Source organism: Papio anubis, chromosome 12, assembly GCF_008728515.1.
Source record: "Papio anubis isolate 15944 chromosome 12, Panubis1.0, whole genome shotgun sequence".
Taxonomy (NCBI): Eukaryota; Metazoa; Chordata; class Mammalia; order Primates; family Cercopithecidae; genus Papio; species Papio anubis.
In genome coordinates, this window is record NC_044987.1 from 114,485,326 (window position 1) to 114,512,747 (window position 27,422).

The 27,422-nt window shown below is 53.0% G+C and overlaps 3 protein-coding genes across 11 annotated transcripts; 1 reads left to right on the forward strand and 2 right to left on the reverse strand.

Annotated features, from left to right (window-relative positions):
* Nucleotides 1-245: 245 nt before the first annotated feature.
* On the reverse strand, nucleotides 246-19,815 carry CDCA5 (cell division cycle associated 5). Of its 4 annotated transcripts, XM_009185673.4 has the most exons (12): nucleotides 19,597-19,770; nucleotides 19,294-19,388; nucleotides 19,150-19,215; nucleotides 19,029-19,064; nucleotides 15,033-15,467; nucleotides 14,446-14,867; nucleotides 2,524-2,637; nucleotides 2,064-2,155; nucleotides 1,694-1,792; nucleotides 759-825; nucleotides 498-625; nucleotides 246-419 (listed from the first exon to the last, which is right to left on the reverse strand). In XM_009185673.4, the coding sequence occupies exons 6-12, from the start codon at nucleotides 14,788-14,790 to the stop codon at nucleotides 272-274; spliced, it is 993 nt and encodes a 330-aa protein (XP_009183937.2). In that variant the 5' UTR covers nucleotides 14,791-14,867; nucleotides 15,033-15,467; nucleotides 19,029-19,064; nucleotides 19,150-19,215; nucleotides 19,294-19,388; nucleotides 19,597-19,770; the 3' UTR covers nucleotides 246-271. The 4 variants fall into 4 exon arrangements, with proteins under 4 accessions (XP_009183937.2, XP_003909643.2, XP_009183938.2 ...); XM_003909594.5 differs by lacking the exon at nucleotides 14,446-14,867 and having other exon boundaries at nucleotides 19,597-19,815; XM_009185674.4 differs by lacking the exons at nucleotides 14,446-14,867; nucleotides 15,033-15,467.
* ZFPL1 (zinc finger protein like 1) lies at nucleotides 19,816-24,050 on the forward strand. Of its 3 annotated transcripts, none has more exons than XM_031653678.1 (8): nucleotides 19,816-20,040; nucleotides 20,352-20,461; nucleotides 20,772-20,883; nucleotides 22,064-22,257; nucleotides 22,366-22,438; nucleotides 22,574-22,720; nucleotides 22,969-23,086; nucleotides 23,578-24,050. In XM_031653678.1, the coding sequence occupies exons 2-8, from the start codon at nucleotides 20,360-20,362 to the stop codon at nucleotides 23,762-23,764; spliced, it is 933 nt and encodes a 310-aa protein (XP_031509538.1). In that variant the 5' UTR covers nucleotides 19,816-20,040; nucleotides 20,352-20,359; the 3' UTR covers nucleotides 23,765-24,050. The 3 variants fall into 3 exon arrangements, with proteins under 3 accessions (XP_031509538.1, XP_031509540.1, XP_031509539.1); XM_031653680.1 differs by having other exon boundaries at nucleotides 19,867-20,040; nucleotides 20,772-20,971; XM_031653679.1 differs by having other exon boundaries at nucleotides 19,883-20,040; nucleotides 20,339-20,461.
* TMEM262 (transmembrane protein 262) lies at nucleotides 24,022-25,697 on the reverse strand. 4 transcript variants are annotated; one of them, XM_009185679.4, is made up of 5 exons: nucleotides 25,290-25,697; nucleotides 25,105-25,180; nucleotides 24,508-24,638; nucleotides 24,301-24,412; nucleotides 24,022-24,181 (listed from the first exon to the last, which is right to left on the reverse strand). In XM_009185679.4, the coding sequence occupies exons 1-5, from the start codon at nucleotides 25,290-25,292 to the stop codon at nucleotides 24,105-24,107; spliced, it is 399 nt and encodes a 132-aa protein (XP_009183943.1). In that variant the 5' UTR covers nucleotides 25,293-25,697; the 3' UTR covers nucleotides 24,022-24,104. The 4 variants fall into 4 exon arrangements, with proteins under 4 accessions (XP_009183943.1, XP_017803773.1, XP_009183944.1 ...); XM_017948284.3 differs by adding an exon at nucleotides 24,958-25,015 and having other exon boundaries at nucleotides 25,105-25,697; XM_009185680.4 differs by having other exon boundaries at nucleotides 24,301-24,400; nucleotides 25,290-25,696.
* Nucleotides 25,698-27,422: the final 1,725 nt, after the last annotated feature.

Genomic DNA, 27,422 nt, shown 5'->3' on the forward strand with positions numbered 1-27,422 from the left:
GCTTATCTTGGGAACATCGCCCTTGAGCTGTCATCTCAAGGCTGACAACAACCAGGTCTGGAACCTTCTGTAAGGGGCGGGGGGAGGGCAGGGCCATGTCGGGGAGGGGTAGATCCAGGATGGGTGAACTGAGGGAGTGGGGGTGATGTCAGAGGGTGGCTGAGGGGCTGAGCTCAGTGTGGACATGGTGACCTCCTGCTCCCCACCTGAGCCCGGGGCCCACAGACACTTGGCGGAGCTGAAGCTCAGCTTCTAAGTTTATTTCCGGGATCTAGGGAGAAGCTGGCTGATGGAGTGGCCTCCCGAGGAGGTGTCCGACCTCTGACCTGGGGCCCAGCCAGGCCTGACCCTGGTCTCTGTGGCTGTGGGGCAGGTCAGGCAGCATGAAGAGGAGACCTGCCTTCCGGGGGTTTGGGTCACTGCAGGCAGAGACAGCTAGAGTGAGCAGTGTGGGGCAACCGCCTCTTCCCTCCCCGCCGCCACGGCTGCCCGCACACCTGAGCAGAGCCACCTCCAGCAGGGCCTGGGTTTCCTCCTGCAGGGCCTTCACTTCATCCTGGATGGCCTGGGCCTCCTCCTGGATGGCCTGGGCTCCCTCCCTCAGGCTCTTATACAACAAGGTGGGCTGGACAAAGGGTTGCAGGGCCCGAGGTGGGTAGCCCGCTGTGCAGGCCAACCCGAGGCCCCTCTAGGAGAGCTGGGCTGGGAGGCAGGGAGAAGGCAAGACAAAGAAAGGGGGTCCTGGCTCAGGGTCTCACCAGGTTTTGCAGCTTCTCCCCCAGGGCCAGGTTGTGCACTTGGGTGGTGTTCAGTGACTCCCGAAGCCTAGGGTTGAAAAACAGACCCCTCCCACCTCAGCCCCTAGGCTTTTGTTCCAGGCAGCACCCCTCCCCCCACCTCCTGCATCAACCACCTGGTCCTACAGCCACCTGGAACCAGTGTTTCACTAAGAGCCCAGTCTTCCTGTCCCAGCAAAACCACAGGTGGGACGAGAATTGTTCTCCCTGAGTGACTGGTAGCAGGGGACCCAGAGAAAAACTAAGTATGACCACCTGGGACAGTGTTTCACTAAAACCCAGTCTTCTGTCCCCTTAAAACCTGGAGTGGGGCCGGGTATTCTCCTGAGTGACCCAGCAGGGGACCCAGAGAGAAAACTAAGTATGCTTTTTGCCTTCCTTTGCAAGAGCAGGGCAGGCTGCTTCTGGGTGAGCTAGAAACCCTCTGAGGCTCCCCTTGGAAGGGGTGGGTGGTAGAGGGCTAGCCGCTCCTTTGGGCTGTAGGCAGGGTTGCCACAGGATTCTCTGTGGCTCCAGGCCAGTGACAGGATCAATGCTGGAACAAGCCTGCCGAGGTGTATGAATGGGAGGGCTGATCACTCAGGTCTATGGCCTGGACATGCAATGTCTGCACTTCCGCCTCAGGACCTCTGCTGACAGATGGGGCTCTGACCCCAGCATTACCCGAGAGGGGTGAGCGGCCATGGGATTGTGCAGGCCCCAGCTCCAGAGCCCGACATCTGGGGAACAAGCCCCTCCCCGAGACTGAACGCTCCTCAAGTTCTTGGACAATTAAAGGTGGGGGTTCCTGAATGCCCGCTCACCAGGCATGTGGGCCCTGACCTGAAAGCCAGACCTGGCCTCGGTTGGGGGCAGCCCTGTCACCCTACCTGCCCCCATCTGCCCGCCCAGCTCACCTCATGCAGTCATTCTGCAACCGCCTGATCTCCTTTGAGGTCCGCTGGGGGCCCCAGTCTTCCTGATCTAGGAACCGGTACTCCTGGACCTCCGAGTCCCTGGAGCAAGTGGGCAGTGAAGGTCAGGCCAGAGGGTCTAGGGGATGAGGGAGGTGGGTGGGCAGTGTGGGGGTGCCCAGCCACAGGCCCAGGTTCCAGCAGGCCTCTTTGGGCCTCCTCTCTGCACGGGCCAGGGCTGAGTCCTGGCCCAGGTTTGAATGTTTCTGGGTATGGGGTGGGGAGAAACACCATCCGCCTCCCCCAGTTTTGCGCATGCCTGCATGCTCCTGCACGTGCACACACACTCTCTCTCTCTCTCATGCAGCCTTACGATTCAGGGTCTTTGGGCTCAGTGGGCTCAGACGTGTTCAGGAGCGTAAACAGGAACGTGACGGTGGGTTCCAGTTGTTCTGAGGAAGGTGGCTTTGTAGAGAAGGTGCCAAGGTGACTGGAGAGGGTCGAGGCTGCTCACCCAACAGCCCGGGTCCTCCCACGCCCCCCATCCTTGCCATCTCCCTGCCTTTCAGGGGCCCCATCTTCTGTATCCCCCACCCTGTAGAGAAAGTGTGGTAGGAGGTGTGAATGGGACCTGTCCAGGAGGCCCTCCAGCGCTGAACTCCCCTGCACCCATTCCTCAGCCCTGAACCCAGGAGCTGGGCCTGGACGCCCTGACAGCTGGAGGTTGGGTGTGACGACGGAGGTTCAGGCCTCCATTCAGACACAGGAAGAATTTCTCCAGCTGTCCTGCCTTCCCTGCCCGCCGCCTTGGGAGGCGCTGGGGTTTCCGTCACCTCCGAGTTCCGCTCCTCGGAAGCCTGAGTGTCCTTGGGTTCCTGCTCCTCAACAGGCTGTGCCACTCGCTCGTTGGCCAGCTTAGAGTGGGCTTTTTGTCTGCTCCTAAGAGACTGAGAGAGACAGAAGCCTGCTAGTCACCCACACCTCCCATCCCCCCACGCCATTTCTAGCCTGGTCTGGTTTTAGTGGGGCAGCTTCCAGCCTGGGGAGCGTCTATCACCAGCTTTATCCAGCATGCCAGACCCCCCTCAAAGTGAAAGTTGCCAGATTTAGCAAATACAATACAGGCTACCCAGTGAAATCTGAATTTCAGCTGAAAATGGAGACTTTTTCAGTATCTGTCTCACATAATGTTTGGGATATACTTAACACTAAAACACGATTCACTGTTCATTTGAAACTCAAATTTAACTAGGTGTCCTGTATTTTATCTGTCAGTCCTACCAAACTACATGCTAAAAATATTTTGAGGCTGAGTGCAGTGGCTCACGCCTGTAATCCCAGCACTTTCAGAGGCCAAGGCAGGAGGATCGCTTGAGCCCAGGAGTTAGAGACCAACCTGGGCAACATAGCAAGACCCCATCTCTACAAACAATTAAAAAATTGGCTGGGCATGGTGGTGTGTGCCTGTAGCCTCAGCTACTTGGGAGGCTGAGGTGGGAGAATCACTTGAGCCTGGGAGGTCGAGGCTACACTCAGGTGTGTTTGCATCACTGCACTCCAGCCTGGGCTTCAGAGCGAGACTCTCAGAAAAAAAAAAAAAAAGGCTGAAGTTAATAGAATTGTGGCTATTCTTTACCCTGGTATTTTTCAGAATCCTGTGCATCTACTGGCCAAGTAACCACAGACATGGTCCATCTTCACACTGAGTCCACCTGCACCTCTAGATCCCCATGGACTTGCGGCAGGGGGCTTGTGGCTGCCCCTGTTATACTGTTATATTGTACCTTTCTAGGCAGCCTAAAATTACACAATTCCTGACCATGTGATATAAACCGACAGCTCTGCAGAGGGCCCCGTAACCCTGGAAAGTCCCTGAGCTCCAGCGTGGTATGGCTGCTGAAGAATAGGCAACTCTGTCACCAGGGGAACCTGGCTGCGTATAACAAGATCCACAGAATGATGGAGAGTCGTGCCTCTGAGAACCTCACTTTGGAAACGGCTTAAAGAAACAACTCCAAATAAAAGTAATTCACACGGACGACCACAGTAGCTGATTTACACCATGAAGAAAAACTGGAAGGGGCCTAAAAGGCCCAAATATAAGAAGTGGTAAGGAAACAAAGACTTCTTCACATGGTAGGACACAATTCACTCATGTGCTTACTGGTCTCCTGTAAACATTGCCTGTGGCATAGGCCTTGGGAACACATAGATGGACACAACCTGGTTCTGCCCAGGAGAAGTTCTAGAGGATGAGGGAGGCCCCAGGTTTGCAGCTGACAGTGCGGGGGGATTAGCCACACAGAGGTCTGTACAGAGAGCCCTGGCTGCAAGAGGAAGGAGCCATGCACTCTGCTTCGGAGCTCCAGAAAGACTGCACACAGGATGTGCCGCCTGGCCTCAAACAAGGATGCAGGGGAAAGCAGAAGAGGGAATGGTGTAAGCAAGAGCGGTGGGGTCCTGCAAAGGGCCCATGGCAGGGCCTGGGCTATAGCCCACAGGGGACGAGGAGGCATGGGGATCTTTGTGTGTCTGTCTATGTGGGCTATTTGGCATAGTTCAGAGGATAGGTGGAAGGAGTAGACACTGGGGGCAGGATGCCAAGGGCCTTGGAAATGAAGAAGAGAGACAAGCCACTAACTGCTGCATGTGACAAGTGTCTAAACTATGTTAATCCTGGAGAAGGTGTGCATGAGACCCTGTCACATCACAAAAGTGGATCTTACGGTGGTATGAGCTGTGTACCAGTGTACCCACATAGGGTTGCCAAATAAAACACAGAATGCCAGGTTAAATTGAGATCTCATTGAGACCATCCTGGCTAACACGGTGAAACCCGTCTCTATAAAAAATACAAAAAAACTAGCTGGGCAAGTTGGCGGGCGCCTGTAGTCCCAGCTACTTGGGAGGCTGAGGTAGGAGAACGGCGTGAACCCGAGAGGCGGAGCTTGCAGTGAGCTGAGATCCGGCCACTGCACTCCAGCCCGGGCGACAGAGCGAGACTCTAAAAAAATAAAAATAAGGCCGGGCGCGGTGGCTCAAGCCTGTAATCCCAGCACTTTAGGAGGCGGCCGGTGGATCCCGAGGTCAGGAGATCGAGACCATCCTGGCTAACATGGGTGAAACCCCGTCTCTACTAAAAATACAAAAAACTAGCCGAGGCGTGGTGGCGAGGCGACTGTAGTCCCAGCTACTCGGGGCTGAGGCAGAATGGCGTGAACTGGAGGCGGGCTTACGGTGAGCGGGGGCCAGCACTGCACTCAGCCTGGGTGACACAGTAGCGAGGACTCAGATCTCAAAAAAATAAATAAATAAAAAATAAAAATAAAAAATAAAAAAATAAAAATAAAAATAAAATAAATTTGATCTCAGATAGTAGGTGAATTTTTGAGACTTTATTATTTATTTTGAGACAGAGGTCTCCTCTATGTAGGTTGGAGTGCAGTGGCATCCTCATGGCTCACTGCAGCCTTGACTTCCCAGGCTCAGATGATTCTCCCACCTCAGCCTCCCGAGTAGCTGGGAGCACAGGCCTGCCACCACACCCAGCTAATTTGTGCCTTTGTGAGAGACAGGAGTTTCACCATATTTGCCCAGACTGGTCTTGAACTCCTGGGCACAAGTGATCCTCATGCCTTGGCATCCCAAAGTGCTGGGATTACAGGTATAAGCCACTACACCCAGCCAGATTGAGAATTTCTTCTCCAAAATGCCTATCTAGAAGTGTCTTGGGGCCGAGTAGCTGGTGGCTCCGAAGCCTGTAATCCCAGCACTTTGAGCAGGCTTGGCGAGATCCGCGAGTCAGAGATGAGACCATCCTAACTAATCGCGGTGAAACCCGTCTCACAAAACTCCTGAAACTTCAGCAGTGTGATTGGCTGAGCCTGTAGTCCCAACTACTCGGGAGGCTGGGCTGAAATAAGTGAACAGGCGGGCTTACAGTGAGCGAGATCTGGCCACTGCACTCAGCCTGAGCAGCAAGCCGAACTCCGTCTCAAAAAAAAAGAGGGTATGTATTTAGTTTCCAGATTTCTTGAAGTTTTAGATATTAGCATTATCTGAAAATCCAGAATCCAAAATGCTACAGTGAATCATCAGGGCAGTGCTCACAGTTTGGGATTTTGGATTTTCTTTCTTTTTTTTTTTGAGAGGGAGTCTCGCTCTGTAAGCCCAGGCTGGAGTGTAGTGGTGCAGTCTCAGCTCACTGCAGAGTTCCATCTCCCAGATTCACAATTCTAGTGCCTCAGCCTCCTTGGCGCTGGGACTACAGGTGCCATGCACCACAGCTAATTTCTTGTATTTTTTAGTAGAGGCGAGGGGTTTCATCATGTCCAGCCGGGATGATCTCGATCTCCTGACCTCATGATCCGCCGCTTCGGCCTCCCAAAGGGTGTAGGGTTAGTGAGAAACCCTGCATTCAGCCAGGATTTAGAAGTTTTCAACCCACATATTTATACCCCATATGTGGCATGAGACATAGTTGTACTAGAAAACTATTATTTCTCTGATTTAGAGCAGCTTATCTTTTTTTTTTTTTTGAGACGGAGTCTAAGCTTTCTTCACACCCCAAGGCTGGAGTGTGAGTGAGCGCGTCAGCTCACTGCAACCTCCTGTCAGGGTTCAAGCGGTCCTCTCCAGCCTTCTGTCAACTAATTTTTTGTATTTTTCTTTTTATTTTTATTTTTTATTTTTGGTAGGTCTGGCTCCACATCGCCCAGGCTGCCCGGAGTGCAGTGGCCGATCTCGGCTACTGCAAGCTCCGCCTCGGAGTTCCCTGCCATTCTCCTGCCTCAGCCTCCCGAGTAGCTGGGACTACAGAAGCCACCACCGCGCCGGCTAGTTTTGTATTTTTTTTTTTAGTAGAGCGAGGTTTCACTGTGTTAGCCAGGATGGTCTCGATCTCCTGGCCTCGTGATCCGCCCGTCTACCGGCCTCCCAAAGTGCTGGGATTACAGGCTTGAGCACGCCCGGCCAATTTTGTATTTTTCTTAGAGGCGGGGTTTCACCATGTTGGTCAGGCTGGTCTCAAACTCATGACCTCGTGATCTGCCTGCGTTGGCCTCCCAAAGTGCTGGGATTGAGGCAGGGTCATGCTTATTCTTAAAAAATTGTGTTGTTTATCTAAGATTCAGGCTTAAGTGGGCATCTTGTATTTTTTGCTAAATCTAGCAACTCTTTAACACCACGGCCACATGTTGGTGCCCATCAGAGGACACTGGGAGGCATGAAAAGCTCCATGATTACCAGTTGGTACGTGAGGAAGATGAGCAGATAGACAGACAGGACTGGGGTCCTCTCGGGGTCCCACCAGCCAAGCACAGACAGGTGCTTAATTCAGACTTGGACAGAAGATAGCTCAGGACCCGGATTTGAGTCCTACTCTGCTGCTCATAGGTGGGGCAGCTGCAGGAACTCAGGCTCAGCTTCCCAGCCTGTGAAATGGGTATTCAACTCCACAAATATTGATTGAGCCCTAACTTTGTGCAAGGCCCTACCCTCAATGCTGAAAGGGTACAAAAATGAATCTCCTCCTTTGAGGGTTAATCACAGGCTGCGTAAAATGCTACTACCCATCAGTGATGAGGAACTCTACTGGTTGCTTTGCATATGACATCAACCTTGAAAACAACCTCCCGACCAATTCCGTTAGAGAGATGGAATTGGCCCCACTTTTCTTTTTTCTTTTTTTTTTTTTTTGAGACAGAGTCTCACTGTGTCTCCCAGACCGGAGTGCAGTGGCGCGATCTCGGCTCACTGCAAGCTCCGCCCCCCGGGTTCACGCCATTCTCCCGCCTCAGCCTCCCAAGTAGCTGGGACTACAGGCGCCCGCTACCGCGCCCGGCTAGTTTTTTGTATTTTTAGTAGAGACGGGGTTTCACCATGTTAGCCAGGATAGTCTCGATCTCCTGACCTTGTGATCCACCCGCCTCGGCTTCCCAAAGTGCTGGGATTACAGGCTTGAGCCACCGCGCCCGGCCCTGGCCCCACTTTTCAAAAGAGAAAACCAGGGCTCGAGAAGAGTCACAGATGGGGGTGTACTGATCCCCAAGCAGGTGGCTATCAGGGAGCCTGCCAACCTGTCAGCCACACTGTGGAGAGGGGAAGGCAGCCTGGTCTAGGCCCACATGTTGGGAGAACCACTAGGCCTGAGCCAAAGCCTCATCTCAAGGGGTGGTGGGCCACCGGGCTGAGGACCTAGGCGAGGAGGCAGGGGTCCGTAGGCTGTGTGGGGAACTGCCCTGTGGAGAGGGAGGGTGAAGTTCATTCTCCAAGAAATAGGGACAGGTGTGAGCCAGGGGTTCAGACCTCATATGCACGTTAGTGGGACTAGAATTTTGGTGTGGGAGGCTCATGCCTGAGGCAGGGTGCCAGGCGCCATCACTCCTGACTCCACCGGTGCCCCTCCTACCGGGCACTCAGAGGCTCTCTGAAGCCCCTGTCCCCAGCTCCCACTGGAGGGGCACACCTGCCTGGGCTGGTGAGAAACCACCACACCCACTTACTCCATGACCTGTCTGGACACTGGGAGAACAGAGACAAATAGGACCCTGCCTCCAGCCTGAGCTGGAGTTGACACAGCTACTGTGTAAACGTGTGTGCAGAGCAGACAGAATGGAGCTTGAAGGTGCTATGATGGAGGTCTGTGTGGACTTCTGGGATTTCTGGGACTCAAAAAGGGAGGGAATGGTCAGTTCTACTTGAAAATTGTTCATTGAGCACTCACCATGCACTAAGTGCTTTACTTGTATTATCTCATTGTTTTTTTTTTTTTTTTTGAGATGGAGTCTCGCTCTTTCACCCAGGCTGGGGTGCAGTGGCACGATCTCGGCTTACTGCAACCTCCAGCTCGCGGGGTTCAAGTGATTCTTCTGCCTCAGCCTCCCGAGTAGCTGGGATTACAGGTGCCCACTACCACGCCCAGCTAATTTTTGTATTTCTAGTAGAGACAGGGTTTCATAATCTTGGCCAGGCTGGTCTTGAACTCCTGACCTCAAGCAATCCACCCATCTCAGCTTTCCAAAGTGCTGGGATTACAGGTGTGAGCCACCGCACCCAGCCGGCCATCTCATTTTTAAACACTGTGGCACAGGTATTATTATTGTCCTCATTTTACAGATAAGTAAACTGAGGCACAGCAGAGTCTAATTATTATGTTTTGCCTGGGGTCATACAGCTAGAAGCTGGCAGAGCCAGGATTCAAACCAGGTTGGATTGCAGAACCTGTGCTCTTTGCTTTCACCGGGTGGGGCAGGTGGGGAGGAAAGGCTGAGCAGGTGTGGCGTGTGAGCCAGACTTAATGACGCGGGGCTACCCAGGTGACGCAGGAGTGGGAAAAGACACAAGAGGCAGAGAGCAAAGGTTCAGAGGCAGGGACTTCCAAGCAACTCGCAGCCTGCGTTGGGTCTATGGGCTGAAGCCTGGACACCAGCCTTGGCCTGGAGTCCTCATGAGCCCCGCTAAGGTGTCAGGAGCCCCCTAGACCAGCCAGGGTTCTGGGGTGCAAACAGGAAACAATGCTGGCTGATTTGAGCAAAAAGGAGTTTATTGGGAGGATGCTGGGGAGTCCCAGAACTCATGGAAAGAAGAGACTTCAAAGGGCAAGCACTGTAGGGCGCCGACTGCCAGAACCAGGACGGGGGAGGGCCTGCAGACGAGCAAACACACATTCCCCCCACCAGACACTGCTGGACAGGCGGTGCCTTCATCCCTCCTCACACCCATTGCTCAAGGTGGGGAATCTGATCAGCTTAGGTCCTGGTTGCGGGGATCCACCAGCGACCATCCATTCTACCGCAGCACGGAGCATGGGAAGTCAGCAGAGCTTTCTGTTTTGGCTGGAGAGCAGTGGCACAATATTGGCTCATCACAACTTCCACCTCCTGGGTTCAAGCCATTCTCCTGCCTCAGCCACCCAAGTAGCTGGGATTACAGGCACCCGCCACCAGGGCCAGCTAATTTTTCTATTGTTAGTAGAGACGGAGTTTCACCATGTTGGCCAAGCTGGTCTTGAACTCCTGACCTCAAGTGATCCGCCAGTCTTGGCCTCCCAAAATGCTGGGATTACAGGTGTGAGCCACTGCGCCTGGCCCAATTTCCTTCTTTTTAAGGCTGAATAATATTCCACTGTATCGATAGGTCACACTTTATCCATTCAGGTGCTGGTAGACATTTGTGTTTCCAGCTGTTTGGTTATTGTTGAATAATGCTGCTAGGAACATGGGTGTACAAATCTATTCCAATCCCTGCTTTTAACTTTCTCTGGTCTTATTACACTCAGATGTGAAATTGTATTAAAAGGTTTTTTTTTTTTTTTTTTTTTGAGACGGAGTCTCGCTGTGTCTCCCAGGCTGGAGTGCAGTGGCGCGATCTCGGCTCACTGCAAGCTCCGCCCCCTGGGTTCACGCCATTCTCCCGCCTCAGCCTCCCAAGTAGCTGGGACTACAGGCGCCCGCTACCATGCCCGGCTAATTTTTTGTATTTTTAGTAGAGACGGGGTTTCACCGTGTTAGCCAGGATAGTCTCGATCTCCTGACCTCGTGATCCACCCGCCTCGGCCTCCCAAAGTGCTGGGATTACAGGCTTGAGCCACCGCGCCCGGCATTAAAAGGTTTTAAAGGTCAGGCATGGTGGCACATGCCTGTAGTCTCAGCTACTCAGGCGGCTGAGGTGGGAGGATGGCTTGAGTCTGGGAGGTGGAGGTTGCAGTGAGCCCAGATCACAATACTGCAGTCCAGCCTGGGCGACAGAGCCAGACCCTGTCTCAAAAAAAAAACGAAACAAACAAACAAACAAAGGCAGGGGTTTTGGCTGGGCATGGTGGCTCACACCTGTAATCCCAGCACTTTAGGAGGCCGAGGATGGTGGATCACCTGACCAACATGGAGAAACCCAGTCTCTACTAAAACTACAAATTAGCTGAGTGTGGTGGCACATGCCTGCAATCCCAGCTACTCAGGGGCTGAGGGAGGAGAATCGCTTGAACTCGGGAGGCGGAGGCTGTGGTGTGCCGAGATTGTGCCATTGCACTCCAGCCTGGGTGACAAGAGTGAAACTCAGTCCCTCTCCCCCCCAAAAAAAAAAAAAAAAAAGAAAGGGTTTTAAGGAGAGGAGAAATAGGCCCAGCACGCCAGCCATGGTGATTCACACCTATAACCCCAGCATTTTGGGAGGCCGAGTTGGGCGGATCACCTGAGGTCAGGAGTTCGAGACTAGCCTGGCCAACATAATGAAATCCCGTCTCTACTAAAAATAGAAAAATTAGCCAGGCATGGTGGCGGGCACCTGTAATCCTAACTACTCGGGAGGCTGAGGCAGGAGAATTGCTTGAACCCAGGAGGTGGAGGTTGCAGTTAGCCAATTGTGCCACCACACCCTAGCCTGGGCAACAAAAGTGAAACTCCACCTCAAAATTAAAAAATTAAGGAGGGAAGAGACAGGATCATATTGTGTGTTTTAGGAAATATGTTCTAGCTGCAGTGCAGACAGTGTGGAGACACAGCAGCCAAAGGAAAGCACCCACAGGAGGCTAGTGCAATTGTCTGGTGACTGTGGAGTGGGGGGATGTTGAGGGGGATGGGGCTGGCCAGATGGGGTGAAGGAAGGAGCTGGTCCTGGGTTCCTGGCCTGCGTGACTGTGTCAGCTGGTGGCTCTGCTAATGGCACAGAGAACACAGGAGTAAGCAAGCTGCTGGATGAGCACAGCTTCAGATGACTTCCTGAAAGGCAGTTCTAGATTCTGATTTGTAGCTCAGGACAGTTTTAGGTTGGAGATAAAGATGGCCAAGTCTTGAGCAAGGAGGCAGTTCAGAGAACCTAAGGCTACCTGGCAAGAGCAGGCAGGTGGGAAAGAGGGTCCAGGACTGAGGCCTGGTATGCAGACATTTCAGGAAAAGCCAAGAAAAAGGAGCTGGCAGTGCCATAGCCCCAAAGAGGGTGTGCTGGCAGAGTCCTGAGCTTGGAATACTGGACATTAGGACATCACTGGTTACCTTTGAGCTGTAAAGAGAGTGATGAGGGCATTGGGAATAAATTCAAAGAAAGTAAACAGCAACTTGGAACGTTCCTTCAAGCTTAAAAGGAGGGAGTAATGGTGGTAGCTGACGACAGATGCTGGTCAACTTTTTGTTGTTTTTGTCTTTTGAGACAGGGTCTATATTCTGTCACCCAGACTGGAGTGCAATGGCGTCATCATGGCTCACTGTAGCCCCGACCTCCCAGGCTCAGGTGATCCTCCCACCTCAGCCTCCTGAGTGGCTAGGACTACAGATGTGCGCCACCACACCCATTTTTTTTTTTTACATTTTTTTGTAGAGTCAGGGTCTCCCTATGTTGCCCAGACTGGTCTTGAACTCCTGAGCTCAAGTGATCCTCCTGCCTCGGCTTCCCAAATTGCTAGGATTACAGGTGTGAGCCACTGTGCCCAGCCTGGTTGTCATTTTTTAACAACAAAGCAAATAAAAGCCATTTAGGACTTGGCAGAAAGAGGAAGGTTTCAGAGACAAGATAATTGGATCAAAAGCCAAGGTGGAAAGGTTAGCCTTGAATAAGGGACCCGTGTCCTCTGGGTCAGAAAAGGAGGTCAAAGTGAATTAAGTCTGCGGAAAACTTAATGGCCTTGATTTGTTTGGATGACTAGGAGGCAAGTACGAGTATGGAGGATGGGATGGGAGGCTGGTCTGTGCCACCTACATGTAGGGTCCTAGCCTTACCTAAGGCCAAGTGGGAGAATTTCCAGGCATCAGCATCTTTGAGTAGCTCCCCAGGGGTCCCACAGCACCAGCTGCTACACAGCGTCCAGTCTGGACCATGGAGTGAGCAACTCAGGCTCCTTCAAAGGAGGCTGAAAGGGAATGGGGAACAAGGGCTGGACTTGGGAGGATGTTTACTTCCCAGGCATCTCCTGTGGGCACTGGGGGAGCTCTCAGCACCCTCACCCCAGACCCAACTTTCTTCCTCCTGGAAGAGGAGCGGATTAGGGACTGGACAGAAATAAACAAGACAAAGGGCAGGACAGGCCGGGCGTGGTGGCTCACGCCTGTAATCCCAGCACTTTGGGAGGCCAAGGAGGGCAGATCACTTGAGGTCAGAGTTCGAGACCAGCCTGGCCAACATGGTGAAACCCCATCTCTAATAAAAATATTAAAATTAGCTGGGCTTGGTGGCGGGCGCCTGTAACCCCAGCTACTGGGGAGGCTGAGGCAGGAGAAACGCTTGAACCCGGGAGGTGGAGGTTGCAGTGAGCTGAGAGCACGCCAGTGGACTCCAACCTAGGCGACACAGTGAGACTCCGCCTCAAGAAAAAAAAAAAAGTGAGGCAGGACAGTAATCTACCATGGGGCGAATGGGGGTGAGCGGGGCTGGGAGCGCCCGGACAAAGGGACAACTCCAGTGATGCAGCCCACAGGAGGCCTGGCCTTACCCTCGGCTCTGCCTTTGACTCAATAAAAGAAACAGTCCATGGACAGGCAGAAAATCTTTAATCAGGATTTTTTTCCAACTATAAAACAAAATCCCATTTTTTTCCTTAAATTTAGTTCCTCAGGAACAGAGAAGTTTGCAGTGATGATCTCAACTCCGCATCATCTGGTGACCCCTGATTCTGCAGGACTAAGACATTTCCCAAGAGTTCTGCCACATCAGCCAGTGAGGACAAGAGTTCTTCAGTGCGGTTCAGCTCAAGGACACCTAGGCCTCCCCCACAAGGGGGCTTGCTTGCAAGTCTGACAAAGCACAGAGCATTGAGCAGATGGCCTGGGACTCCCAGGCCTGGCAGAGGGTTTTATTAGGGCCTGCCTGGCCTGCAACGTTTCTTCCAAGTACCCTGACCCAGCACTCATCTTCACTGGCATTCTCTGTTATCCACTAGCTCCTCTGCACACCTCAGCGTCTACTTCCATGAACTTATAAACATCAAAAGGTACAACGGACTGGGGTGCGGTGGGAGAGTCGGGGCAGGGCAGCCTTCAAATCCACACTATTGAATCCTCAGTATTCAAAGAAGAGAAAGATGGGGAAATTCTCCAGAAATCATGAGATGCATCCAGGCAGTGTTCTCATGTGAGAGGATAGGGAGGCCAAAAACTAAAATTGCTCTCAGCCCCCGCCGCTGTCTGGTACACAAGGAGTTTCCGAGGACTTTACAGGCATAGTCACAAAATGCTAGTAAGACTGGCACTCTTCAACTTTTTCTTCTAGGGCCAAGTAGACTCTGTGTAACTTATTTTGTAAGAAATGGGTGTGGGTGACAAGAGGGGCCACCTTCCACCCCTGCAGCAGAGTGGTAAGACTCCAGCGTGGGCCCTGCGCAAGGCACCAGCCCAGAGGCCGTGAGCCACAGAAACCCACAGCACCTGGTGGCCCCTTTGCTCCAAGCAGCCAGTGCTCTATCAACCTGGCATTTACCAAACATCTCAACAGCAGACCAGAACTAGAAAACACAGCTTGTGTGTAGTACACACTTATGGTCTGAGACCCAACTAAGGCTCCCCACATCCTTCAAAACTCAGACTTCACAGGCTGAATGTCCAGCTTCTTCCTCCAAGATAGAATTGCCCTCAGCCCACAAATTCTCTCTGGGACTATTTACAGAATTGGAAGGAAAACCCACGGAACCGAAAACTTCTTTACGCAGATGGGTTCAGGAAGAAAGCCACCAACAGAAGGCAACTCAGGATGGAAAGGCCGAGGCTGGCAGAACCCCTGGGCCTATTTCCAAGGAGCCACCCTTCCCAGCAAGAGCAGAAGGTGCCCCTCACCTCAACCCTCAGCCCTTTAACTTCTGGCTGGGCCAGTGATTCTCCTCCACAGTCTATGGCCCATCTGGAAACTGGCTGTGGTACTTTGGAGAGATAGGAAGGACAGGACGACAAGAGACAGGACACCAGTGAGTGGCTGGGCCAGGCAGCCCCATTTCCTAAAACCAAGATGGCTGCCACTGCTGCCCAAGCCCTCAAAGGCAGACAGGCTTCATGCGCAGCACCAGCACACACACAGGTAACAAGACCAGGGGAGGGGACCCTAAGTGTCCCCTCCACAGGGAGGGGGCTATGTACAGGACAGGAGGGAGAGTCTGGCCAGGTGCACCCCCCACTGCATCTCATTCAACCAGGAGATCAAACTGCTCAGCAGCTTCAAACTCCGCGTTCATGGCCGCCGCCCACTCATCCAGCTCCGTTTTCTGAGGGAAGAGAAATGGGGAGCAGGTGAGTGAGAAGGGAACATGGTGGCTGGAGCATCTCACCCACACCCTACAGGTGCTGCCTATCCCCCAAAAGAGCCAGAGCCCCAGCCGTGCATGTCTGCCAGAGCACACGGCAGAGAAAAACCCCTGCCTCTCACTCACCAAGATCTCTGGCATCTTCTTCTTCTTACGTTTCTGTTTCTCGGGTGGTGGGGAGATTCCAGGGAGAGTCATGTCTGGGGCCCAGGGCTTTGCACAGACTCTGGGGACCTCAGTGAATTTGGAGCACACCACTGGTGAGACTCCGGACAAGTCTTCTGCCCCCAGCAGCCCCTCGAAGCCAAAGCAGGACCGGCGGCCTGGGGTGGAGGTGGAGGCAGAGCCCAGGGTCTCCAGCCGGCTGTAGGAACGCCTGACTTTCTTAGACATTTCCAAGTCTCTGGCATCCAGCTCTCCTTCCGTGGAGCTGGACTCGGCATCAGGGTTGGGCACAGGAGTGGTGGTGGGGGTGGCAGGGATGCTGTGTGTCTTGAAAAGGTCCTCTTTAGTAAGCTCCCTGCCAGGGGGCTCGTTTTCTTTCTCCAAGAAAAAGGCAATCTGTACCAGGACAGAAGAGAGGATGCCCCCAATACTTAGTTGGACTGCTTACTTCCAGAAAAGCCTGAGAAGATTCAGCGTGGAAAGAAAGACCCACAGGACACACACTTTTTTAAGGAAGAGACAAATCAGACCCTGAAAGAGACGAGGGGAGAAGAAAACCCACCATTGCTTCCGAGGAGTCTGCTTTTGTGACACGAGTGGACTTGCCCCCATCTGCTGATGCTGTCGCTTGCTTCCAAAATGTGCCCAGCATCCAGCCTCCCCTCTGACCAACTCAAGCCCTCATCAGGTGTCTTCTAGACCAGCTGAGCAACCTTTTTTTGTTTGTTTTGTTTCCGGATATAGGGTCTTAACTCTGTTGCCCAGGCTGGAGTGCAGTGGCACGATCATGGCTCACTGCAGCCTCAGCCTCCAGGGCTCATGCAATCATTCTACCTCAGCCTCTGAGTAGCCGGGACTACAGGCATGTGCCACTCTGGCTGATTTTTTTTGTTTCTTTGTAGAACAGGGGGATCTCCCTATGTTGCCCAGGCTGGTCCCAGTGACCTTCTGATTTCTCTCCACATTTCCGCCCTTGCCTTCTGTGGTCCATCTGCCACACAGCTGATGAGGATTGTCCTAAAATGTCCACTCAATCCATAAGTATTTATCAGTCACCTGTTCTGTGCCAGGAACTGGGAATACAGCAGGGAATAAAACAGAGAAAACCCCTGCCCCATTCTAAGGGAAAAACAGATAAGAAAATTCAGTATTATGTGAGCAGTATCAAGCACTACAGGAAAACACAGAACAGGACAGAGTGCTTGGGGTAGGTTAGAATTGCAAAGAGATAAAGGTCAATACAGGCCTCACTGAGGTGACATTCTAGCTACAACTTGAAGGAGGTGTGGGAGTGACTCGTGGCCAAGTGTTCTAGGCCGTGGGAACAGAAGGTGCAAAAATCCTGAGGCCACAGCGTACTAGTCAGGGTCAAAGAACAAGAGGCCAGCATGGCTGAAGTGAAGGAAACAGGAAAAAACTGAAGATGAAGTTCAAGAGGTAACGGGTGGCCAGACATGGTGGCTCATGCATATAATCCCAGCACTTTGGGAAGCTGAGGTGGGTGGATCACCTGAGGTCAGAAGTTCGAGACAAGTCTGGCCAACATAGTGAAACCGTCTCTACTGAAAATACAAAAAAATTAGCCAGGCGTGGTGGCAGGTGCCTGTAATCCCAGCTACTTGGGAGGCTGAGGCAGGAGAATCAACTGAACGTGGGAGGTGGAGGTTGTAGTGAGCCAAGATTGCGCCACTGTGCTCCAGCCTGGGTGACAGTGCAAGACTCCAACTCAAAAAAAAAAAAAAAAAAAAAAAAAGCCCGGGCACTGTAATTCCAGCACTTTGGGAGGCCGAGGCGGGCGGATCACGAGGTCAGGAGATCGAGACCATCCTGGCTAACATGATGAAACCCCGTCTCCACTAAAAATACAAAAAAATTAGCTGGGCCTGGTGGCGGGCACCTGTAGTCCCAGCTACTTGGGAGGCTGAGGCAGGAGAATGGCGTGAACCCAGGAGGCGGAGCTTGCAGTGAGCCAAGATTGCGCCACTACACTCCAGCCTGGGCGACAGAGTGAGACTCCGTCTCAAAAAAACAAAAAACAGGGAAGCTGAATAAATTGGTGGTCACCACTGACTACCACTTCCTCATCCTCTGTAGCCAAGCAGTCACCCAGGTCCTGGCAACTTTATCCTGTTTGATGTACCATGAATCTCAGTCAGTCAACAAGAATGAGTGGCTACTAGGAAAGGCAGAAGTCCCTACCCTCAAGGTGCCTATGTTCTTAGAGAGGAGAGAAAGACATCAAACATGCAAGAAAATACACTATAAGAACTGGAAGGATCAGGCACAGTGGCTCATGCCTATAATCCCAACACTTTAGGAGGCCAAGGTGGGAGGATCACTTAAGTCCAGGAGTTCAAGACCAGCCTGGGCAACATAGTGAACCCTCATCTCTACAAAAAAAAATTAGAGAAAACATAAAAAAATTAGCCAGGCATGGTGGTGTGCGACTGTAGTCCCAGCTACTTGAGAGGCTGAGGAGGGAGGATCTGCAGTGAGTCAGAATCTCACCACTGTGCTCCAGCCTGGGTGGCAGAGCAAGACCTTGTCTTTAGAACTGGTAAGGCCTAAGAGAATTACGTAGAGAAATGTGCCAGCAATAGGATAAGGGTGATCAGGGAAGGCCTCTGGGGAGGGATTCCCTCTGAACCTAGTACTGTGTGTCATCCTGGCTTTAGCTCACGCCCTTGGCTTCATGCTTCAGAATTCCTGGACTTCACGTCATTCCACTGGTCTTGGAGCCCCAACGTAGCGCTTCTCCAAACCATTCTCCCCACAGCTCCCAGAAGGGTCTTTCTTAAAACATTCAAACTTGACTCAGTCACTACCTTACCCAGAACTCTCCAAAGGCTGCCCACAGACCCAAGAATGAAGCCCAAGTCATGAGTGTGGCTTTTGTGCCTCATCGGGCTCTGCTCTGCCTTAGGGTGCCCCCTCCCCTGCTGAGGTCTGCTGCAGACACTAAACAAATTGCTATTCCCCAAACCTTGTGATTTTTCTTTAAATTCCCAATCTCTGCAAACATGGCTTCTTCTTTGGCCTGGAAACCCCCCCCCCCTTTTTTTTTTTTTTTTTTTGAGATGGAGTCTCGTTTTGTCACCCAGGCTGGAGTGCAGGGGTGCGATCTTGGCCCACTGCAACTTCCGCCTCCTGGGTTCAAGCGATTCTCCTGCCTCAGCCTCTTAAGTAGCTGGGACTACAGGCATGTGCCACCATGCCTGGCTAATTTTTGTATTTTTAGTAGAGACAGGGTTTCATCATGTTGGCCAGGCTAGTCTTAAACTCTTGACCCAAGTGATCTGCCCACCTCGGCCTCCCAAAGTGTTAGGATTACAGGTGTGAGCCACTGCACCCACCCTCTACTTGTCTTTAAAGACTCAGTTTAAATGTTTCTTCTTCCATGAAACATTCGCTGAGCCACGTGGTCTGGGTTAGCCACCATCATAGCATCTAGTATTCCTTATTGCAGTCCCAGTACACAACGCTGCCATCAATGGTCATTTGTCTTTCTCCCTAGTTGACTCTAAGCCCTATCAGCTCTTCAAAGGAGTTCACATTTCTCATTCATTATGTCTTCAGATTGTCTATTAATGAAACATCCTTTGATAATAGCTTGTGCTCAAACTGTAAAAATGTCATACACATGACTTATCTTAGAACACCCATAAATGAAAGCTAAAGGCAAAACGGATTAGAAAGGCAGTATGTGGAGTTAAGACATCGCTCAGTTTTTACATGAAGTTCCAGGAAAATGGTAGAAATACACAAGGCATAAAAAGTTAAGTGTATTAAGTTTTCAGGGAGTACTCAAGACTGGCAATGCATGCAGGTGCCCAAAGGCAAACTGTTTTTGTAGTACTGCAAAACAGCTCCCTGGGCAGATGTGAGCAGCCAATGTGTGCTGTCCACCTCTAGAGTGACCCAGATTCCACTTAATTAAGTAGATGAAAGTGAACTCACCCTAGGGCTCCTGCGAGGTGACTGGACAGCTGGGACCTGCGGGGTACAATACCAATTGATCTCATAGCTGGCTCCCAGTTTCGCCCGCCTACTCACCCACAACACCCTCCTTAGCCTTTACCTCTACAGCATGGGCCACGATCCTCTTTAAAACGATGGGCTTTCTGATTGCAGCCGCACTGGGTGTCTGGAGAAGAGGGATGAACGTGAGCTCAACATTAGGTGAGGGGCCACAAGGGGAGGAGGTGAGAAACCTGGGGCTCACCTTCGGCCAGATTTCAGGGAGGATGCTCGGGAGTTCAGAGCCTGATTTCCGCTGGGACCTCCGCAGAGGCTTAGTAGGAGATGGGGCCCTTGGCCCTGGAAAGAGAAAAAAGTTAAGCGGTAGAGGAGGACTCTAGACCTTAGAGTCCAGAGAACAGGTTCTAGAGACAGCGAGAAAATTCCCAAACAAGCCCTTCTAAGGGCTCCTCCTCTGGAGGCAGCAGCGGGAGGGAAGGGCAATCTTTCACAGGACTGCGTCCCCCAAACGGCTCGACCTCACGTCTCCCGCGCGCCCTCCGCTCACCGGAGCGCTGAGCGGCTCCTCCGGACCGCGTTCGCCTCCCAGACATAACTAAGCTCGGTCTCGAGCTCCTCCAGCGCCGCCGCCCCGGGCGCGCGCCAACGGGGAAGGCCACTCGCTGCAAAAAACTTTCGAATTACCCGCCCTGCGGAGAAGGAAGCGGAAGTGACGTAGGGAGAGAGGTCCGCGGCGTTCGGGCCCCCTCTCTTTTCCACCGGTCTTCACGTTTAGCGTCAGCGGAGGCGTGGCCCAGGGGTGCGATGGCGTCATCAGGGCGCGCCGCACCCGGAAGAGACGTGGCAGCGGAGGGATAATCGGGGCGGCCGGGGCTGAAGGGAGCGGACCAAGATCCTTGGAGAGCGTGGTCCCTGCCCTTCCTCGCCTCGAAGCATCGCTGCCGCCCTTCGGAACCGGTGCAGCGGCCGATCAGTAAACACAGAGACTGGGGTCTGTAGAGAAGGGGCGGGGCTTGGAGGGGGTGGGGCTCAGGGGAGGCCTTGGGGGCGGGGCCGGTGGTATCGGGGAGTCGCTGATGGAGGGGCCTGGCCGGGGGCGGGATCCAGAAGGATTGAGGGGTCGCCGGAGGTGGGATTTATGCAGGGGGTGTTTCCCCGCATAAGGAGGAACAGTGGGCAGAAATCTTGGGTCGGGGCGAATAAGAGAGTGTCTGGGGGAGTTAAGAGTGGAAACTGGGCTGGTGAGAGCATAGTGGTGGCCACCAGAACCTGGCTTCCTACCAACTCAGGCCCCTTTCCCAGGATCGATCATGGGGCTTTGTAAGTGCCCCAAGAGAAAGGTGACCAACCTGTTCTGCTTCGAACACCGGGTCAACGTCTGCGAGCACTGCCTGGTAGCCAATCACGCCAAGGTGGGGCCTTCAGGGGAGCGACTGAGCAGGGCACTGGGTGGGCAAGGCGGTATTGGCTTCCTCCAAATCCATGAGGGACCCCGCGCTAGAATGTAAGCCCCACAAGGGCAAGGACTTGGTTTATTTTGTTCACTGATATATCCCCCGCCCCCAAGAGAGAGTCTGGCGCACAGTATGTGCTCAATAAATATTGATTAAACAAACAAAAGGATGAGTCTCCTCTGTGACTAGAGAAAAAGAGACTGTCAGACCTTGGGGTGATAGGCCGAGCAGCCCCAGCACCAGTTGTGACATCTCTCTCCCACTCCAGTGCATCGTCCAGTCCTACCTGCAATGGCTCCAAGATAGCGACTACAACCCCAATTGCCGCCTGTGCAACATACCCCTGGCCAGCCGAGAGACGACCCGCCTTGTCTGCTATGGTGAGGCCTTGGCACCTCGGGGGGATCAGGCCAGCCTCAGGGGCCAGCTTGGTGACTGGTTTCCAGGCCCTCCTCAAGCAGCAGGACAGTGAGTCCCCCAAGTCTCAGAACCCAGATTCTAGTCATATTAAAGTTCCTTACCTGCTCTGTAAGTTCAGGCAAGTTATTCTTCCTTTCTAGGCCTCACTGTCTTTCCTAAAAATTAAAGCTCCTAGTTCCTCTTTCCTAAAAATTCAGCCCTGCCAATCTGGAGGTTTGAGTGAGAGCCAGTCAAGCTTATGTGTATGCTGGTGGCCGTGACTATCAGCTAGCCAGACCGGCATGTCGCTTTCAGATATTCAGGATCCACCACTGATTCCAAGTCTAAACAGAGAGGAAGTGAGTTTCCCACATTAAAGTTAGCTAAAAAAAGTCAGCAGACATATGTGTCATGACTTTGACCTGAATCTGGAGTAAGAGCCTTAGCTCCAGTTTTTGAAGGAGCTCATGCAAGAGGCAGCTCCATATGTGTTTCTCCTTGTGAGTGCGTGTGTGTACTTGCAGGCACTTAATGTACACTGTGTGTTTAAATGAGTGTTAGTGTGTTGATTAGTACTTGGGGGTGAATGAATGGGTAAATGTATGTATGTAAACATATGAACACAGGTGTGTTGTGGGAGTACAAGAGAATGCATGGTTGAATGTGCCTGAGTGTTAGCAAACCTGTGAGTGTATAGATGTGTATGTGTGAGGGCTCCTGTGCCCATAGTGTAGATATAGTGAATGCTACTTGTGTTTGATTACGTGCTTATAAGCACATGTACATGTGTGCCCAGGGATGTGTACATGCATATGTGTGCCTGTGTGTATATCAAGGAACCTTTTCTGAAACTGTTCATTATTAGCCATTAGCCCAAAGAGTATGATGAGTGCAGGCCCAGAGAGGACTCACTGAAAGGAGAGGTGGCGTTTCTTCCCACCCAAACTTACCCCTGTGAGCTGGACAGCTTGGTAGCACTGCCTGGACTTAGATGGTGATAGCCAAGAAGACTGATGTTTTAGGGAACAGGACGGGGAGGAGAAGGCTCTGGCACACACGTGTGTCCATATGTCCTGCAATGGTTTGGGGGCTATTGCTAGGCTAGGAGCCCTAAGTGTCTTCTTCCTCATGTCTCTTCTCCCCTGTCTCATGGGCCCTAAGATCTCTTTCACTGGGCCTGCCTCAATGAACGTGCTGCCCAGCTACCCCGAAACACGGCACCTGCCGGCTACCAGTGCCCCAGCTGCAATGGCCCCATCTTCCCCCCAACCAACCTGGCTGGCCCTGTGGCCTCCGCACTGAGAGAGAAGCTGGCCACGGTCAACTGGGCCCGGGCAGGACTGGGCCTCCCTCTGGTGAGAGTCCCTCTGTCTGTCTGACCATCCATCTGCCCTGGGCCCCACCTGAGCCAGATGGGTGGGGACAGTACTAGGCAGCCTGGTGACCCAGATTCCTTCCTCCAGATCGATGAGGTGGTGAGCCCAGAGCCCGAGCCCCTCAACACGTCTGACTTCTCTGACTGGTCTAGCTTTAATGGTAAGTGGTGGCTTCCACCTACTGTCTGGGCTTTAGCCTCCCTGCTCTGCTGACAGCTCCCTTGGTCTACAGTCACATGCTCTACCCCTGAGCTCTACCCACTACTTCTGCTGATGGCTCTCTTTCCGCCCACAGCCAGCAGTACCCCTGGACCAGAGGAGGTAGACAGCGCCTCTGCTGCCCCAGCCTTCTACAGCCAGGCCCCCCGGCCCCCGGCTTCCCCAGGCCGGCCCGAGCAGCACACAGTGATCCACATGGGCAATCCTGAGCCCTTGACTCATGGTGAGCCTGGGAGTGACCCAGGCCGCAGAAGGATAGAAAGAGGGTGGTGGAGTGGTTTGTGTACGGGGAGCTTGAGGATCCAGAGAGAGACCCACCTGGAGGAACCTGTCCTCAATCCAGGCACAGCCATTACCTCCGCACGATTCTGAGATGCTCTGTCAGACTGAGGAGGGCAGGTGATCCCCCTAGCCCTCCCCAAAGCAGCCAGTTTTCCTGAGTCTATTGGTGCTAGTGGCTCCGCCCTGTAGCCCCTAGGAAGGTGTATGATACGCGGGATGATGACCGGACACCAGGCCTCCATGGAGACTGTGACGATGACAAGTACCGACGCCGGCCTGCCTTGGGTTGGCTGGCCCAGCTGCTAAGGTACACAGGGTCAGGCGGGCGGAATGCCGGGAAGGGGTGGAGAGGGAGTGGGAACCAGAGGCCCTGGGAGGGACAGCTTCATGACCAAAGGGGCTCGTTCTGGGGAGTGACAGTACCTGGTGCTGGGGTGTGCAGAGGCCTTGGCTGTGCAGCAGAAGCTGTGGTTTGCTTCTCTCTGGGGCTGTCTCAGTGCCTCCTACACAGGAGGTTTGGACTCAGGCTCTTTGAGGCCCCTTCCTGAACTGACACCCCCTAATCTTTGTAACTCTCCCCGACGCCTGACACGTTGTAGTTTCCAGAACACAGTCGTGTGCCTCAGCTGGTCTGAGCTGCACAATAAGGCCCTATGGTGGCAAGTGCAGGAGTGATCATCTCTGAGGCACAGACGAGGAGATGGAGGTTCAGGAATGGGTGGTGACCGGGGCTTCTCTCTAGGCCGTGGGGGCCACCAGGGACTGGGGCCTGATCTGATTTTCCCCTCATCCCCCCAGGAGCCGGGCCGGGTCTCGGAAGCGACCGCTGACCCTGCTCCAGCGGGCAGGGCTGCTGCTACTCCTGGGACTGCTGGGCTTTCTGGCCCTCCTTGCTCTCATGTCTCGCCTAGGCCGGGCCGCAGCGGACAGCGACCCCAACCTGGACCCACTCATGAACCCTCACATCCGCGTGGGCCCCTCCTGAGCCCCCTTGCTTATGGCTAGGCCAGCCTAGGACTTGGGTCCTGTGGAGGAGAGGCGGGGTAATGGGGAGGCTGGGGGCACCTCTTCACTGCCCCTCTCCGTCAAGCCTAAGACACTAAGACCCCGGACCCAAAGCCGAGTCCACCAGAGTGGTTGCAGGCCGGGCCTGGAGTCCCCGCGGGTCAAGCATTTGTCTTGACTTGCTTTCCTCTCGGGTCTCCAGCCTCCCACCCCTTGCCCCATGAAGGAGCTGGCAGGTGGAAATAAACAACAACTTTATTAAAACACCCGAGGCAGCCTTTTCGTTCAGCCTCCTCAGCCCTGTTCCAACTCCCCAGGCCTCAGTGGTTCTCCTCCCGGTACTCGATGGCCAGAAACTCCAAGGACAGGCGGTTGAAGAACATGGCTCCGTTGAGCACTGGGTGGAGGAGAGAGCCCCCCATGAGCCCCAGTACCCTTCCCTGGCTACTCCTTGCCATATCTCAGGGTTCCAAAGCTCCCCGCTCCGCCTTGCACCCTCCCCCTCCCGCCACTCACTCAGGATGGTCAGGGCAGAGCAGCGGATGTACTTGTTTTCTGTCATCTCAGCATAGAGTGACCCCATGGCGGCCCAGCAGATGCTGATCACCTGGGAGAACTGTAGGCCCATCTAGTGGGAGAGTGGCCCCCTGACACAACAGTGGGGTTTCCATCAGCCCCCCGGGCCTCCCGCAGCCAGCCCTTGCGTCCCTGCCCCGAGCCTACCATCAGGACGACCGTGTAATGAAAGCTCATGCGTTCGTAGTGGTGGGTGATGCAGAAGTTGTGCACGTCGCTGATGAAGATGCCCAGGTGTAAGAAGAAGAGCATCAGTGCAGCCGTGGTGAGCATCATGCCTTTTGGGAAGAAGAATGTGGCGATGCGGTCTCGCAGCCGCATCTTGCCCACAGCGTAGATGCAAGTCAGACTTGAGAGCTGGAGCAAGCAGGCCCTGCCCAGGAAAAGCAGCAGTCTCTCGTTCTAGAGTGCCTGGTATGGAATAGCAGTGGGATTCTAGAACCAGGAGGACAGTGGAGGGGACAAGATTCTAGAACACAGGCTCCTGATTCCAGCCAACACAGGACTGCCTCACAGGTGGTAGGGGTGCTCTGAATTGTGAGATCAGTGGGGGCCCATAAGGCGAAGGGGCAGCAGCCCTAGTTGTCCCATACTCACTCTAGTCACTTTTGTGCACATCTCAATTTTCCCACAACGGAGGCAGCGTGAACACAGTCTACAGATGAAGAACTGGGGCTCAGAAAAGTTGAGGGGTGTGGTCTAGATTCACAGCAAGTCTTAGGCAGATGAGAGATTAGGACCCACCTGCATAGCTGGAAGGCATTCCCAGGTGAGGGGAGGCCTGGGGTGAATCCCAGGTTCCAAGTATTTGCTCTACCCTCTGGTGGAAAGGAATTACGAGAAGGAAAGATATCAACAGATTCTTCAGAGCTGTCCCGGGATCTTCCCCGTGCCCTTCCCAGTGTGGTCCAGAGGGCACCTGGCTTTACCATTCTCTCCCCAGATGTTCTTACAGGACCCAATGCTGGTCAGCTTTCCTCTCTGCCACCTTCAGGTGCTTGGAGCATTTTCACCTCCATCAGTCCAAGAGTCCCATGAGACAGCTGGGGCTGGTGGCATAAATCCTGTTTGACAATTGAGTCTGAGGCAGAAAGGATGGTCTTCCTCAAGTTGTCATAGCCAGTAAGGGAGGGAGTCAGTACTGAAACTAAGATCTGATACTACCTGAGACTGTGCTGAGTGAGCAGGGTCAGATGCAAGCCAGAAGGAAAACATTTCCTCCATGCATGTAAGAGATGAGAACTAGGCTGGGTGTGGTAGCTCATACCTGCAACCCCAGCACTTTCAGAGGCCCAGGTGGGAGGATTGCCTTGGGCCAGGAGTTCAAGACCAGCTTGGGAGACAGCAAGACCCCATCTCTCTCTCTCTTTTTTTTTTTTTTTGAGACAGAGTTTCACTCTTGTTGCCCAGGCTGGAGGGCAATGGCGCGATCTCAGCTCCCCGCAACCTCTGCCTCCTGGATTCAAGTGATTCTCCTGCCTCAGCCTCCCGAGTAGCTGGGATTATAGGCATGCACCACCAAGCCCAGCTAATTTTGTATTTTTAGTAGAAACAGGGTTTCTCCATGTTGGTCAGGCTGATCTCGAACTCCCAGCCTCAGGTGATCTGCCTGCCTTGGCCTACCAAAGTGCTGGGATTACAGGAGTGAGCCACCACTCCTGTCCAGCAAGACCCCATCTCTTAAAAAAAAAAAAATTGCTGAGTGTGCTGGTGCGTGTCTTTAGTCCCAGCTACTCAGGAGGCTGAGATGGGAGGATTGCTGGAGCCCAGGAGTCCCAGGCTGCAGTGAACTATGATCATGCCACTGTACTCCAATCTGGGTGACACAGAAAAAAAGAAAGGAAAAGAAAAAAAACAAAGGTGAGCACTCCAAGGCCGTCAACAAAATATGCCAGAAAAACAGCCAGAAATGGTATGGAGTGAGATGACAGCTCCCAGGGATTGAAGCAGGAGAAGAGGAGGGAGGAGTACAGGACTTGATGTTGAACTCAGCCACCCCACTGCCTCCTGCCCAACTGTTTGCCCCAAAAGTTAGGTCCCAGGTCAGCCCAAGACCCACAGGCTGCCTCCCAGCAGCGGGATTAGAGCCTGCACCCGCCGCCTGTGCTTGCTGGCTAGTCTCCAGACAAGCACAATAGTTCTTCAGAGCCCCATCCTAACCACATAAAAGGGGTGATGCCCCAAGGCCCAGCTGTGGTCCCACTGTTGAAACAATTGTTTGTGCCTTAGTCCTTATTTGAATACAAATGAACTTTTGTACATAAAAGTTCCTAGCTCCTAATTCTATTTTATTTTTGAGACAGAGTCTCACTCTTATCGCCCGGACTGGAGTGCAGTGGCGGGATCTCAGCTCACTGCAACCTCCGCCTCCCGGGTTCAAATCATTCTCCTGCCTCAGCCTCCTGAGTAGCTGGGATTATAGGCATGTGCCACCATGCCCAGCTAATATATATATATTTTTTAAGACGCAGCTTCGCTCTTGTTGCCCAGGCTAGAGTGCAATAGCGCCATCTCAGCTCATAGCAACCTCTGCCTCCCGGGTTCAAGCAATTCTCCTGCCTCAGCCTCCCAAGTAGCTGGGACTACAGGCATGTGCCACCAAGCCCAGCTAATTTTGTATTTTTAGTAGAGATGGGGTTTCTCTATGGTGGTGAGGCTGGTCTCGAACTCCTGACCTCAGGTGATATGCCCACTCTGGCCTCCCAAAATGCTGGCATTACACACGTGAGCCACCACGACCTGCCTGGATGATTTTTCTTAACACTATTCTCCAACTTTTAAAAACGCTTATAGACTTCGAGTAGGCCTCAATCTATACCCTTTTTCATGTTCTTAAGATTATAGTTTCATAGGCTGAAATCAAGTATTTTAAATGGTTTCTAGACATCCCATTGATTCAGAGGTCAGCAAACTTTTTCTGTAAAATAGTAAATATTTTAGGTTTGGAGGACCATGCAGTCTCTGTGGTAGCTACTCAACTCTGCTCTATTTTTTTGTTTTTTGGTTTTTTTGAGATGGAGTTTTGCTCTTGTCACCCAGGCTGGACTCACTGCAACCTCCGC